General features: G+C 46.4%; 1 protein-coding gene across 3 annotated transcripts in view; it reads left to right on the forward strand.

The window, feature by feature from the left end:
- Positions 1–15,872, forward strand: part of MGA (MAX dimerization protein MGA) — an 872,134-nt gene that overhangs the window by 116,690 nt on the left and 739,572 nt on the right. For all 3 annotated transcript variants that reach the window (XM_069638800.1, XM_069638798.1, XM_069638799.1), the window contains exon 2: positions 2,956–4,118. In XM_069638800.1, coding sequence (XP_069494901.1) covers positions 3,004–4,118 — 1,115 coding nt within the window. In that variant the 5' untranslated portion in view covers positions 2,956–3,003. The remainder of the gene's footprint in view (positions 1–2,955; positions 4,119–15,872) is intronic.

Consider the following 15,872-nt stretch of genomic DNA (forward strand, 5'->3'; position numbering starts at 1 on the left):
TGAGTGTTAGGCATGCTGGTCAGCGAGTGTGCAGGCAAGAGCTTGGTGATGACCCATTGGGTTAACGGCATGCAAGAAAGCCACTTGACTATGCTGACCCAACGATAGCCATGTTGATGTGATGGAGAGCACACCAAATCTTGCGGGTGGAGATGATGCAGCATTGGACATTGCAGGCATTTGTCCAGAATTGGCCTTGTATGCGTGAATACAGAAAATGACTTGTGGATGACAGTCTCCATTAGTTGACTTTTTATTGTTGGTCATGCTGTGAGAGTCCAAACAAGGGTGGCCACGAGTAAATTTCAGGCTTTTACTTATAGCTTTTTGTATTATCTTAGTGAGTATCACCCAACCAGCATTCCCTCCAATTTGAACCTCTGTACCTGTATTTAATTTTCCTAGGAATGCTTCTAATTATTCCCTTTTTATTTGTTTCTTTGTCAAAAAGTGAGAATTGAGTGTTTTGTCCAACAATAACCACACATTTATATTATGTTATGTTGTTTGTAACACTGTTTCCAGCACATTTATAAACATGTGAAATACGTTCTTTATGTTCTAAAACATGGATATAATTGTACACAATTTCATCATATCATGTTACCAGTTACTTATCTTAAGAAGAGATAAATGCACAACGTCCAAAATCGGCATATTACCCTGCCCTTCGACCATGCATCTCCAAGGTGTATACTGTCTGAATTTCAATGTTATACCAACCACTCTACCTATTTGTGATCTCTGGTATAATTAGTCTGAATATGCATAGATGTTTATGTGTCTCAGTTTCCGTCCCTATACAGAGCCAGCAAGTCCTGGGACCATGTGTTATGTGTACACGCACCCAAAACTTCCATAATACCTCATTGACTAAAATAAAAGAGCATGTTAGATGTGTGCTGGCCGAAAATGATGCGGTATGGTTGAGTAGTGATTTTGTCATATTCCTCTGTACTGGGGTTAGAGTGAGTCTCAAGTATATTTAGCCAGTCCCAGGTTCTCCTAGGCTTTTTGAAGTCTCTTTTGATGGTTGTCCAGGATACTGCTCACTTTCCCTCACCAGTATTTTTTTTTAGTCCGTGCATATCAATGGCCCTTAATCTTCATACAGAAATACGTATGGTGTCAAACCGATAATTTGCTTTTGAATTAGGCTCAGCAAATATGGAGTATTCAAAATTTTAGAAGCTAAATTCCGAGCCGCCCTTTTTGCGACACTTTTCCACAAGGACATACCGTCAAATAGAGTTGACTGAGCGAATCCTAAACACCTGTATGTTTTTTGGCTTCCAATCTAGCAGGCCTAACTCTATCTAAATAAGTCAAAACCTCTGCCCTGTGAAGGATAGTTGGAATCAATTTAAATTGGTTTGGGACCATTGTAAATAAATGCAGACGTTGAAAAATGTTAGCACACATACCTACTACAGTGGCCACAAACATACTAGTTTTACATGAGACTGTGGCATGCTTTTTCAGGCAAATGACCAGTTTGCTTCTCGGAAATGGACACTCGCTTGTTGTCCACAAACACTTTACTGCTTGACTGGAAACTTTTTACCCAGTCTTTCCTCTTTTAGGAAACGGTTCAAAACACACACTTTTCCCCATTAACAGTGTGATTACGAGAATCCTGACATCTCTCGCGGTTTGGTGTACTATGTTAATGTTCTCAATTACGCATGGCAAGACACACCAGAATATCCCCAAAAATAATAAGCTTTGAAAACCCCAGTTAACAAGTTGGCATATTCGACCTGGAACAGTTTTAGATCATCCATGAACCAAATATACCCCCACATCATACAGTAGCATCGTTCCTGGTTTCTTTTGTGTGATTGGCCGAAAGGCAAGCTTTTTCAAAGGTCTAGTTGGGCTGATTTCACCGCTGCCAGTCCTCTTCTCGCCTGAATGGATTTTACCCTCATCAAATCTCCTGAATTTCTTGATGACTGCTCTCCTAATCATTGTTCCACAGTGGTACAGATGTCTTTATGTAATCTGTCAAGTTATCAGCTACCTAGCCTGGCATAAAAACCACCAGCCCTTGTTTGTGAATAGCAGTTCACCACATGCACATAACACGCCATTTCTTACTCGCCACAAGCTGTCATTGGCTAGGTGCGAGTGTACATTTTATGGTTTGATTTATACAAGTTGTTCCTTTTTACTCCTTGTTTTTCTGAATCGTCAAAAGATGCACATATTCCTCTATCCGTTTCCAATTGAATTTTTTTTTCAACAAAAGTGACACTGGAGCTGTTTTTTCTTGCCATTATTAGTGTCTTCACAGTAAATCTCTTGGAGAGACTTACAACGTCACTGCTTCTTCCCAAACAGCATTTCTTTGATCTTTTGAATGATTCCTTTCTTGTGGCTGTCCTTTTGGCCAGAGGTGTGCTCTTCTTTCGCTTACACTCCTCCTCAAATTAGGATGGAATGTAGCCTACAGTTTCGGAGACCCTCCTTAAAATGTGACTATTTAAGCCGGCTTGAGCTTGCGTACATCAGCTGATCTCCGTGTGATGGTTTCTTCTTTAGGAAAGCCAACTAGATGCTCTATTAATTAATTTGAGTTTTATATAGTAATACATCTTATCACCGACCATAGTTGGTGATAAGATGTGCTGCAGGGGAGGCGGAAAGGGCAGTTGTTGCAATCAAGCACGTTTGTCTAATGCAGGACTTAATTGCTGTTTTCGCATGTTGAATTCCTTTTTGATGTTTATTATGGGTTTAGTTTTGTATATGAACCCCCGCCTACATGAAACCTCTTGAATGAAGTCTTTTAAAAATGGACTGGAGTTCAATCAAGATGGATTGAGTTGTTTTGTTAATTGAATTCTAATGTAGCGACTGGAAGATTTTTCTCTGTAAGAATTTACCATTTAAAAACAGTGATTAAGTTGTTTACAAGTGCTTGCTGTTCATGTTTTGTTTCTTTTTTTGTAGAATGGTGAATGTCAAGGGTGCTGCCCAAGCAGCTAGTTTGCCAATAAAATGACAGAGAAACAGTTGCTGCCCACTACCATGGAAAATTCACAGCCTGCTTTGGCAAAACCGGATAATGTCTCTGCATCCAGAGAAGCGCCTTCTTTTTTTGTCCTTGTACCACAACCACAGGCAAGTGACAAATCTGAAGAAGGCATTCTAGTATCTGAACAAGGTGTAGATCCTCTTTCTTCCAGTTCACCGGCTAGTGGGACAGCCAGCGTTCCATCCACAATGAAATCAAAAGACAAGTCCAGCCTTGCTGCTGATTGTAAGATTGCAGACATCACTGTTGTCCTGGATAACAACACTATGTGGAATGAGTTCTATCGCCGCAGGACGGAGATGATTCTCACCAAGCAGGGTAGGCGTATGTTTCCATACTGCCGATACTGGATAAGTGGGCTGGACCCAAATTTAAAGTACATTCTTGTCATGGACATTGCCCCTGTGGATAATCATCGTTATAAGTGGAATGGTCGCTGGTGGGAATCAAGTGGAAAAGCAGAGCCTCATGTTTTGGGAAGGGTTTTTATTCATCCAGAATCCCCTTCTACGGGACAGTATTGGATGCATCAGCCAGTCTCATTCTATAAGCTAAAACTCACTAACAACTATCTTGACCAGGAAGGTCACATCATCCTGCATTCCATGCATCGCTACCTGCCCCGGCTTCATTTGGTGCCAGCAGACCGTGCCACTGAAGTAATTCAGCTGAATGGTCCAGACGTCCATACCTTTACTTTCCCCCAGACTGAGTTTTTTGCTGTTACAGCATACCAAAATTTTCAGATCACGCAACTTAAGATAGACTATAACCCTTTTGCCAAAGGGTTCAGGGAAGATGCATTTGTTTCTAGACCTTTAAAAGAAATAGTTGCAAAGGGTAGGTCTGACCTGGAAAGTACTGGTACTTCCAGTTCACCTGGCCCTCGTGGACTTGTGAATAATGAATGGCTAGATAATTTGAAGAAGGCTCCTGTATCTTTGAGTGAGTCTCAGGATCAGCTGGATAGTGATGTTGATAAAGAATCATGTAATGCAGAGCGCGATTGCTTGGATTTACTCGATACAGATTTGCCAGCTGGAGCAAGGACAACGTTGAAGCATGAGGCTTTGCACAGGTAAGCATGCAAATTAATTCTGCTTTACTCCTCAGGCAGGAAGGTGGGAAATATAAGAATTTCTACTGTATTGCTACTTGTTTCAAGGTTGTTCCTCCCAAACATGCCTTCACCTCTGTCCACCTTTCCATAGGAAATCTACCCTGCATATATTAGTTCAAGGAAGGAAAATAAATTAATGCTTTTATATATGCTGAGCGATACATTTATAGTTGTCTGGTCTCTCACAGTAGCACTTGTTCTGAAATTCTGAAAATACGATGAGGTGTTGAAGGAATAGCATCTCATTTAAAGGGCTACCCATGTTGCCAACTACTAGTAAAACAGTAAACGGCACAAATCCAAGGGTGGAGCGGAATCATCTGTGACACTAATGGGTACAAATGGACTGCCTTAATATTTTCATCATTTTGGATTTCCTTATTGATATGGCAAACTTAAATCTCAACTCTAAATTCTTACATTCTTGAAAATATCCTCTCTGACCACTCCCTTACCGCCTCCACGACCAGCATACCCTCTCTGATGGGAAATCGCTTGACCTTCTTTTTCTCTCTACTTTGCTCTCCTCTCATCACTCAACTGGTCATTTTATCACCTTGGTCGCTCCACACTCTAGTTCTGTTCGTACTTCAATGACCAAGAGAACATTGAAACCAGACTCTTGCCCCTGAACTTGATGATATGTGAACCCGTCTCCTGTCTTTCTCCGCTATTCAAGCCTCTTCCATTGTCCATGCCTAATTTATGACTCCCTTTGATCAATACCATCTTGCACACATTTTAACCTTTCAGCTCATCCTCTGACCTGGATCATCTCGTGAGATCCAGACCCTAAAAACAAACGCGCAGAGCCTCATGTTTTGGCTCATGACTGCGATGCTGGTGCAAATCAGACCTCCAACCTACTCCTTCCTTCCCTGCAAAATTCCATTGCTGCCCTCACCTCTGCACTGGACTTTGCCAAAGCCTGCTACATTTTAGAATCCTAATCTCCCTGTACATTTTTTATCAGTCTACCAAGCTTTGCTCACAACTTCCACAGCGCTTTTCATTGCCTCTTCCCTTTCTGCTAATGACTTTGGATGCTACCATATGAGGTGGTATTAAATCTCCACTTCCACTGCTTTTTCCTCCTGGGCTTTTGTGAGAGGTGGTGCTTGTTTGTGATGAAATAGTCTCTGTTCTATCCATTTACAACATGTGTATCATGAAACACAAAGCTGTATCAACTCTCCTATTGGACCTAATGCAGACAACAGAAAATGCTCATGCCTAATACCAAAATGTGGCCTGTTCTCTTGACATCCACATCATTGAGTCAGAACCTAATCTACACCATAGTATGGAAAAATGTACTCTCTTACTTACCCAATTTATATTTCCCCCACTAATGGACACGTCTAGTTCTTTGCATTTTAATGTTCAGAACAAAAGAAGATTCTTTTAATTGCAGATTCAATTTCGTCTCGCCTAGCATTTTCCTTTGTGTTCCGAATTCTACTTTGGGATAGTTATCCCACCTTTTTATTAAAACAAAATAAAAACCTATTGAGAAACATTGCAATTGATATGGATAACATCTGTTTTGCTCTGCACGTTGCAGCTAAGTATAGGGGCAAAAGTTCAAGTTGTAAGCTTCTAGCCAGCCACAAGTCACTCCCACCTCAATTCTATTCATGCGCACAGTACACCATTTCTTGCTTGCCAAGAGTACAATATCACTAGCACCTAGTGAGTGCAAATTATGCACCTTGTATATAGGAAAGGGGAAAACATGCTTGATGATAAACTAGCAGACTACATAATGGCAAACATGGTTATTGTTTCATATAGGGATATAAAACGCTAGCAATTAGCAAGAACATGTGCAGCTGCTGTTCTCTAAAGTTTGCTAATCTCTAGCAAGAGTCTGTCATTTGCTTTTCTGAGCCAGCCCCAATCGCTACTCAGGGCAGAACTTGATTCTTTCTTTAATTGAAGATGATATATACCGGGAGAATAGCTCAAGGGCAACGTGTTTATCTTGGAAGCAAGACAACGCATAGCAACACAGGTTTGAATTCCGGTCTTGCGCTGAGAAACTGGTCCCCGGTATCAAGCACGTTATAAAAGAACAATTCTAATTCTATGCGATTGAAGTGTTGTAAAGTATAAAGGTTTTGTATCAAGCCAACACACTTTTGAAATAAAAAAAGAACTTCATTAATTTGCTTTGATCGAATCCTTGTCCAAACTTGGTCGAGAGAACTGGGACTCTGGAAACCATTGCAGAGGGATCATTACCGACCATCTGCAGAATCTAACTCATCCATGCCACATTCCACCACAATTACAAGGGTATTCTTTAACTTTCCCACAGAAAATATTTTCCTTTAAGAATCTTGGTCAAAGTTCTGTCTCATTGTCGAATGCAATAAACCAACCCAAATGTAAAAATCAAAGTAGAAAACAAATCACAAATACCGATGGCCATGACCCTCCAACACTATCGTATCTACTGGGTGTAATCCTTAATTTCTACCTCTGCCTCTAGATAGAAACAAAAACATCTTGGACCCTGATCCCTGTAAAAGTCATGGTTTGTTCAGGGGAATAGTAAAATTAGGTAGATAAATTAAAAAAATTATATATTGAGCTCCTATCCAAAACAGTTCCACCAGTCTTGGTATTAACAAGTGTGTCCCTTATGAGAACAATTTTTGAAGTTCGACATTACTTCCTTGGTACATATAGCTATTTACCTGTTGAACAGTCTGTACCAAGGGTCTCCAGTAGCTCTGAGTGAAATAGAAATGGTAACGACAGTTGACTGGATAGGCCATTGTTTAAAAGGTCTGCAAGACTTAATTTGATCCTTTTTGAAACCCAATCTTGGTACCAAGGCTTTAAAGGTAAATCAGTGTATACGTATGTAAAATAATCAGGATGGAAGATCCTACAAGCGGTTGTGTGGTTCTGAATGTTTGTATTTATTTCAAAATGACACAGAACATTTTTGGTGACTTGATAGTTACTTTACAGTACTTTCGATAAGCACGAAATTTTGAGGCAAACAGACAAGAGTGATTGTAAACAGTGGTAGCACAGGTAGAAATATTGAGGTCAAAACTCCACATAGAGGCACATTCCCAACAATGAGGTAGGGAGGACCTACAATTGAAAGAGGGTGCGCCCGAGACTGAAAGTGGTCCCAGGCGTGGTTCACACAAAGTGTACACAACAGTTTTTACAAAACATACACGAGAGGGGGATGGTACAGTTGTGTCACGGGGGATCGACACAGGTGTGTTTCGGCCAAGTAGGGCTCAATTGGAGCCAGTTTATATGCTGGCCTTCATCAGGATGGACACCAATTGCGGTGTGGTCCGTAGAATCTGTGGATTAGAAGAAGCTGTAAGGATCTAGGGAGGTAGTTGACTAATTCACGAAAATACTTAATATAGGCTGAGTGGTGCCGTGATGATACATCACGTGGTGCATCGGAGTACAGCTTACCTGCTGCTGCAATAGCAGTGGGATGCTGTGGACAGTCCTCAAGGAGTTGCTGGATTGCTGGTGCGAAAAGCACTTGGAGTGGGCCATAGTTTCCTGAAGGCCGACGTCTCTCAGGGTCCCGCGAGGTGGAATGAGCCAGATTGGGTCCCATATCTGAGCGAAAACAAGGGTGGATCATGAAGCATGATCCAATTGGGTGATGGTGGTCTATTTGTGGTGGATTCCGTTGTAGAAAAACCATCTGGGGTCTGTTACCCCCATTATCTGTGGTGGTAATCAATGGAGGCCTGTTGAGTGAGTGGATTTTGGTGGTATGGCTGCGTGAGAAAGTGGCAAGATACCAAGGTTTGGACCGTGGTGGTGTCCATGGAGGCAAGTCGAGTGAGCTAGCCCCTCAGGGTGGTGTGAATCCAGGTCCGATCAAGCGCTGTGTTGCAAATAACCACAAATGGAAAACTGCAGCTGTGCAGAGCTGTGCGAAGTCCATAGTTGCAAATGTTGTGAGAGGTAGCGCACAGATGAGGCAGTGCTGTCCATTGTCTATTGACTGTACATGGTGCTCGCGAGTTTAACGAATCTGCAAAGCGGTGCTGTGGTGCATTGCTCCGTACATCGTCTACAAACGCGGGCACGTGGGTTGAAACAGTTTTTGCAGAGTGTGAACAAGCTCGTGGTGGAGGTGGGTTAGTCACCAAAATGCTGTGGTGTCTAGCAGTCTAACTACAAGCCTTTTGGGTCTAAAGCTCTTAAGTACAGAAAGACGGTTCAGTGAAAGTGCCTAACACGGCTAATTATCTACTAAAAGGACGTACGCGTTTGTAAAGGTGCGTGGTGGTAACTACAAAGTAGAATAGATGAATCATAGGTAAATACGAAAGCCACGGTCCCTGATGTGAAAAACTTACCGCAGTGCGTCCGGTGCTCGCGTTCCCTCGGGGTCCTCAGCTCACAATGGTTGCTGTGGGAGGTGGACCTGCTTCCGGGTGTATAAGCGTTAACATAGGCTATCTGTCAACCAATGGGTGTGCGCGGTTGGCAAGGGTGGCGAACGCTAGAGCCAATCACCTCCTGCTGGGTATGTAACCCTATCATACCGCTCAACCGTCTCTGTGATAACCTGGGTATCACTGGTCAGGCTCTGGCGTGGCTGACCTCTTTCCCCTCCAATCGACCCTCCCAGGTCCAACTGGTGTCCTTCCTCTCCCGACATCTTTTTCTCTACCTGTGGTGTCCCCCAGGGATCTAACCTCTCTCCCTGGCTGTTTAACCAGTACCTGGCACTTCTTGGCCACCGCATCGCCGCTCTCTGCCCCAATTTTCAGTGCTATGCGGATGACACCCAGCTCATTTTCAGACTACCCTTGGCCTCCTCTTCTCCTTCCCTCATCTCTGACTGTCTTTCTGCTATCCAGGAATGGTGTGCTGCCAATGACCTCTGCCTTAATGCCAGTAAGACTGAGATTCTACTCATCGGCACACCCACTCCCTCCTTCCCTGCAGCTCTCTGGCCGGCCTCTCTTGGTCCTCTTCCTGCTCCTACCTGCAAGGCAAAAAACCTCTGGGTCATCTTCGACTCCACACTCTCCTTCTCTCCTCACATATCTGACGTCTCTAAGAAGTCACACTAACAGCTACACCTCCTCAGAGGTATCCTTCCTTTCCTCTCCTTTTTTGAAAACATTCTTTGTTTTAGTTTACAATTTGTTACAAACGCCTCAGAATCAGACATATACATTATATACACTGTCTACCACCTTTCACACTACAATTAAATATGAAACAAATTAAAACCAAAGGGAGAAAGGAAGAACAAAGGGGGAAAAAAAGAAATAATAGACTTTTTTTTCCTTTTTTTTTAAAAACACAAACTACATTTTGTTATACGAGGCGTCACGAGAGCTTGAGTTACCTTTCTTTCCTGGAGAGCGCTGAGTTGAGGCTGCCAGTATGTCGATGAATCACAGCCGAGGAAAGTGCAACGCTAGGAACCGACCCAACCCTCTCCTGACAATAAACGACAGGATGGGACTGAATCAGCTCCCAACGCCACGAGGGGCTCTTCTCTGTATTAGCGTGACGTTGGGACAGTGTAACCACTGACAGAGAAGGCCAAGCTGAGTCCAGTATGATGTTCCAGAAACGGGTCTTCAGTGCTCCCACGGTGATTATTGGCACTGGTACCGGCAGGGCACAACACAAGCAGGAGGAGGCAGGGTACCGGCAGGGCACAACACAGGAGAAGAGAGTAGGAGGGAGGAGCAGCCCACCCAGGGAAGGAGCACTCCAAGAAGTAAGAGCAGGGTAAGATAATAGCCCAGGCTGGCCAGCAAAAACCCAGCAACCGAATCAGGGGGCAGGCGAGGGCTAAGGAGCAGGGCAGGAAGGACTGGGACTGGAACCCAAGGGAGGAAGCAAGTAAGCAGGCGAGGACTGGCAAGCAGAAAACAGGAAGGGAACTGGAGGCAGAGACAAGCAGGGCTCCAGCAGCGCACACCACGTTGAGACGCATGTTTCCGTGTGTGCAGAGCCTCCTTATAGTCCGGGGCCAATGCGAGGCCTGGAACGCAAGCTCCTGCTACTGCGCATGCGCAGAACGTCGGATACTGACGATCCGCGCATGCGCAGCACATTCAAGATGGCCGTGCCCATGGAGCCGGCCCGGACCGCGGGACGTCGCGAGGAAAGACACCAGCGCGGATACAGTCTCCATGAGGGAGACCTCCGTGGCCGAAGAACCGGGACCCCAGAACAGGTAAGTGGTGAGCGTGCGCGCAGCGTGACACATTTTAACCAAACATTTGCTATGGATACAGTTTGTCACGCACACTTAATCAAGATAACTATACTTTGACCTCTAGTTTCGTTAAAAACTTAATTGTATCCATATTTGGAGATATATGGTTTACATAAAAAATTATTTTCCATATCTGATTTGATGCGGTGTCAAAAAACAATATTTGAAGAAAAATTCATGAATATATTCTCGTCTTACCTCAATCAGCTTTACACATTCAACTAGAAGATGTTCTAGAGTCTCCGACTGAGTCGTCAGTTTACAAAAACGAGCCGGCCCGGACCGCGGGACGTCGCGAGGAAAGACGCCAGCGCGGATGCAGTCTCCATGAGGGAGACCTCCGTGGCCGAAGAACCGGGACCCCAGAACAGGTAAGTGGTGCGCGTGCGCGCAGCGTGACACCATACCCCCTCCCGGACAACCCAGGGGCACCAGGCTTCCAGGGATAACAGAGGTAGAAGTCCCGAACCAAGCGAGGGGCATGCACAGAGGAACGAGGCTCCCAAGTGCGGTCACAAGCCGGATAGCCCTTCCAACCGACCAGAAATTGCAGCACCCCGCGCCTGATCCGGGAATCACAAATCTCCTGCACCTCAAACTCAGGAACACCCTTAACCAAGACCGGGGCAGGACGGGAACAGGGACGCCCCAAAACATCAGGTACACAGGGTTTCAGAAGCGAGACATGAAAGACAGGATGAATCCGCCAAGAAGGCGGCAGGGACAGACGAAAGGCAACAGGAGAAATCCGCCCAATGATGCGAAATGGGCCAAAAAAGCGGGGAGCCAGTTTCACAGGCAGATTGCGAACTGGTAAGTTCTTGGAGGAGAGCCATACCCTATCACCCACCCGAAGGTCGGGCTCAGGCCTCCGCCGTTTATCGGCCTGGTCCTTCATGCGTGCTTGTGCCACTGCCAGGGTACTGGCCGCTAGACGATGCTGGTCCTGGATAAGAGATACCATGGCATCAGCCGACGGAACTGCACTGGGAGGCGTAGGACGAACAGGTAGCAACTTGGGGTGCAAGCCGACAGAACAAAAAAAAGGGCTGAGTCCTGTAGCAGAATGGACAGCATTGTTGTAAGCCACTTCAGCGGTGTCCAACCAACCTGACCAGTTGTCTTGAGTGGCATTTGCGTAACATCGTAGGTACTGCTCAAGGGTTTGATTGGTACGCTCGGTTTGCCCGTTGGTTTGGGGATGATAACCAGAACTCAAAGCTCGCTGGATATCCAAATGACGACACAGTTGATCCCAAAAAGAAGAAATATACTGAGACCCACGATCCGACAATATCTTCTCAGGGAGGCCGTGAAGACGGTATATTTCATGGAGGAAACGTTGCGCCATCTGAGAGGCAGTGGGTAGTTTAGGAAAGGGAACGAAATGAGCCAACTTGGAGAAACAGTCTACCACCACCATGATGCAAGTATGCCCACCCGAGAGCGGTAGTTCGACTATAAAGTCCGTGGCAATAGTATGCCATGGGTATGGTGGTGCAGGTGTGGGCTGCAGAAGGCCGAGAGGTTTCTTGCGAGGTATCTTGGTTTGAGCGCATACCGGGCAGGAATCCACGTATTGTTTAACCTGCTTGGCCCATCCGGGCCACCAGAATTGCCGTGCAACCAGTTCTTGAGTGGTTTTGACCCCACGATGACCACAAACAACGGAGTCGTGATTATTTTGTAGGACAATCCTCTGAAGGTCCCATGTGGGAACGTACAGGCGATCCTTAAAGAACAAGCAACCGTTTCGTTCACTGACATCAGTACGTTGCAGTATTTGAGACCTGGAGGGATCCATCTGAGTGGCATCTAGTAGTTGATGAAGCCAAGGAGTCAACATCGACAGAAAATGCTTCGAGGCAATCAAGGGTTCCGGGCTCTTGGCTCTTTCAATGTCATTCCCCAAAGAACGAGACAGGGCGTCGGCCTTTATATTCGGTGAACAAGGTATGTATGTCACCACGAAATCAAACTGAGAAGAAAAAGGCCCAACGAGCATGCTGGGAGGTTCTGCATTGCAAGGAACGTTAGAATTGAAGGTTACGGTGATCCGTGCGTACTTCCACCGAATATCTACCTCCCAGCAAGTGATGGCGCCATTCCTCGAAGGCTGCTTTTATTGCTAGAAGTTCCTTCTCGATGACAGCGTAGTTTCTTTCGCTGGGTGTTAGCTTCCGTGAGAAGTATGCCACAGGATGTTCAGTCTCTGTGTCCGAATCATGCTGTAATAGGACCGCACCTATTGCAAAGTCTGAAGCATCGGTTTCGACTACAAACGGCCTTTCATCATCCGGGTGTTTCAGAATTGGAGCCGTAGTGAAGGATTTCTTCAAATCTTGAAAAGCCGCTTCAGCCAGAGAATCCCAGAAAAAGGGAACCTTATTGCTAGTCAGGCGAGTTAGCATGGTGGTAAGGTGAGAGAAATTAGATATGAAGCGTCGATAGAAGTTTGCGAAGCCCAGGAATCGTTGAAGTGACTTTATGTCATGGGGCTGCTTCCATTCCTGTATGGCTCGTAGCTTCGTGGGGTCCATCCGTACTCCCGTGCTGTTGATAACATAGCCCAGAAACTCTAAGCTTTCCTGATGAAACTGACACTTTTCAACCTTGGCGTACAGATGGTTGGCGGCTAATCTTCGTAGCACTTCCTGAACGTGTGTGACGTGATCCATGCGAGTAGAGGAAAAAACCAGTATATCGTCCAGATATACCCACACTGAAACTCCAACAAGGTCCGAAAAGACAACATCCATGAATCGCTGGAAGACGGCCGGGGCGTTGCAAAGTCCAAAGGGCATTACCCTATACTCGTAGTGTCCAAAAGGAGTCTTGAAGGCTGTCTTCCACTCATCGCCCTCTTTTATCCGCACCAAGTGGTAAGCTCCTCTTAAATCCAACTTGGTGAAGATCCGGGCAGACTTTAGAGACTCAATGATGTTCCGGATGAGTGGTAGGGGGTACCTGTCCTTGCACGTGATCTCATTCAATTGCCGGTAATCGATACAAGGGCGCAAAGTACCCTCCTTCTTCTTGACAAAGAACAGCGGAAAACCCGCAGGGGATTTAGACGGTACAATGTAGCCCTTACCAAGGCACTCCTGAATGTATTCATGTAGGACCCCCTTTTCTGTTTGCGTCAAGGAGTATACCTTGCCATGGGGAATTACTGCATCTGGTAGAATGTCAATGGAGCAGTCGAAATGCCTGTGTGGCGGTAGTGGAATGCTCTCTGGTTTAGTAAACACTTTAAGGAATCCAGCATATTCCTGCAGTACAGACTGAGTGACACATAGACAATCAAAGGTGGTCATAAGGGCTGGAGACCCCACTGACCCCAAAGCAGTTGGAAAGGTTTCAAGAAGACGACATTCCCGAGGACAACGGGAAGTGGAAAAGACCAGGGTTCTGGAAGTCCAATTGACCTGAGGGTCGTGATAGAGCAGCCATGGTAGACCGAGTACCACCGGAAAAGAGGGAGACTTGATGACGTCAAATGAGATCCGTTCTAGATGCCCTTCCACTGATAGCCATAGTGGATCGGAATGTTGGCACACCGGGCCAGAAGACAGGAGGGTACCATCGATCACCTCTACCACCGCAGGCTGTTCCTTGCGGTGCAACTGGATCCCGTTAGATGCTGCAAACGAGGCATCGATGTAATTACCCGATGCACCACAATCCAAAAGGGCCCGGGTCTTCATGCATTTCCCTTGCCAGGCGATACCTACTTCTAAGACCAATAAAGGCACTGAATGCATCGGAGGAAGGTCTGATCCAAAAGGATGGCCCGCCGCTGCCTTCTCACCATACAGCGGGCCCGCTAGTTTTCCTGTTTCTTCAAAGGACGTAGCGGACAGGTGCTTAAATAATGGCCGGAACCTCCACAGTACAAACACAGGTTTTGCCGGCGTCTTCTCATCCTTTCCGCTTCAGACAATGGTCCACGAATGGCTCCCAGTTGCATAGGTTCGGGTCCCACGTCGGTAGCGGTAGTCGATCCTGGAGGATGTACCGAGGGCCCCGGGTGGTATCGGTCTGTTCGGCGGCGTTCACTTCGTCTTTCGGCCAACCTGTGATCAATGCGGAGGACCTGTTCCAACAATGCGGGTAATGTTTCTGGCTCAGGAATATGTAGCAATTCGTCCTTGTACTCATCTCGCAATCCACGGCGGAACAACGTTTTCTGAGTGATTTCAGGCCATTGGGAGTCAGTTGCTAGCTGTCGGAACCGACTAATGTAGTGTATGATGTCTCCAGATCCCTGTTTAATGTCCATTAGCTGATTCTGGGCCATGGCTGCCAAATTTGGCGGCTTAAAGACATCCAGGAAGGCCTTCTCAAAGGCAGCAAAATCCCCTAACAAGGGACTGTTGGAGGAAACCAGGGGAGCGGCCCAGGCAAGAGCATTGCCAGTCAGATTTCCAAGAATGTAACCAATCTTTGCCTTGTCTAGGTTGAAATGACTCGATCGAAACTGAAAATGGATCCTACAATGGGTACAAAACTCCGCTACTTGACGTGGATCACCATCGAACTTCATGGGGGTTGTGTAGGCCATGGAATTCTCGGGTTGTGGAGGTACATTCACACCCCGCTCCATCGCCTGACGGAGGGTGTCGTTCTCCTGGCGAAGGGCAGACATCTCAAGGCGCATGGCTCGCATTTCATCACGTACTTCCCGCAGGTCATCCATGTCGAGACTGGTGCATAGGCGTCTCAATCTGTTATACGAGGCGTCACGAGAGCTTGAGTTACCTTTCTTTCCTGGAGAGCGCTGAGTTGAGGCTGCCAGTATGTCGATGAATCACAGCCGAGGAAAGTGCAACGCTAGGAACCGACCCAACCCTCTCCTGACAATAAACGACAGGATGGGACTGAATCAGCTCCCAACGCCACGAGGGGCTCTTCTCTGTATTAGCGTGACGTTGGGACAGTGTAACCACTGACAGAGAAGGCCAAGCTGAGTCCAGTATGATGTTCCAGAAACGGGTCTTCAGTGCTCCCACGGTGATTATTGGCACTGGTACCGGCAGGGCACAACACAAGCAGGAGGAGGCAGGGTACCGGCAGGGCACAACACAGGAGAAGAGAGTAGGAGGGAGGAGCAGCCCACCCAGGGAAGGAGCACTCCAAGAAGTAAGAGCAGGGTAAGATAATAGCCCAGGCTGGCCAGCAAAAACCCAGCAACCGAATCAGGGGGCAGGCGAGGGCTAAGGAGCAGGGCAGAGGGCAGGAAGGACTGGGACTGGGACCCAAGGGAGGAAGCAAGTAAGCAGGCGAGGACTGGCAAGCAGAAAACAGGAAGGGAACTGGAGGCAGAGACAAGCAGGGCTCCAGCAGCGCACACACGGAAAAACCACGTAGAGACGCATATTTCCGTGTGTGCAGAGCCTCCTTATAGTCCGGGGCCAATGCGAGGCCTGGAACGCAAGCTCCCGCTACTGCGCATGCGCAGA

This window comes from Ambystoma mexicanum, chromosome 14, assembly GCF_040938575.1.
Source record: "Ambystoma mexicanum isolate Mex_15411 chromosome 14, UKY_AmexF1_1, whole genome shotgun sequence".
Taxonomy (NCBI): Eukaryota; Metazoa; Chordata; class Amphibia; order Caudata; family Ambystomatidae; genus Ambystoma; species Ambystoma mexicanum.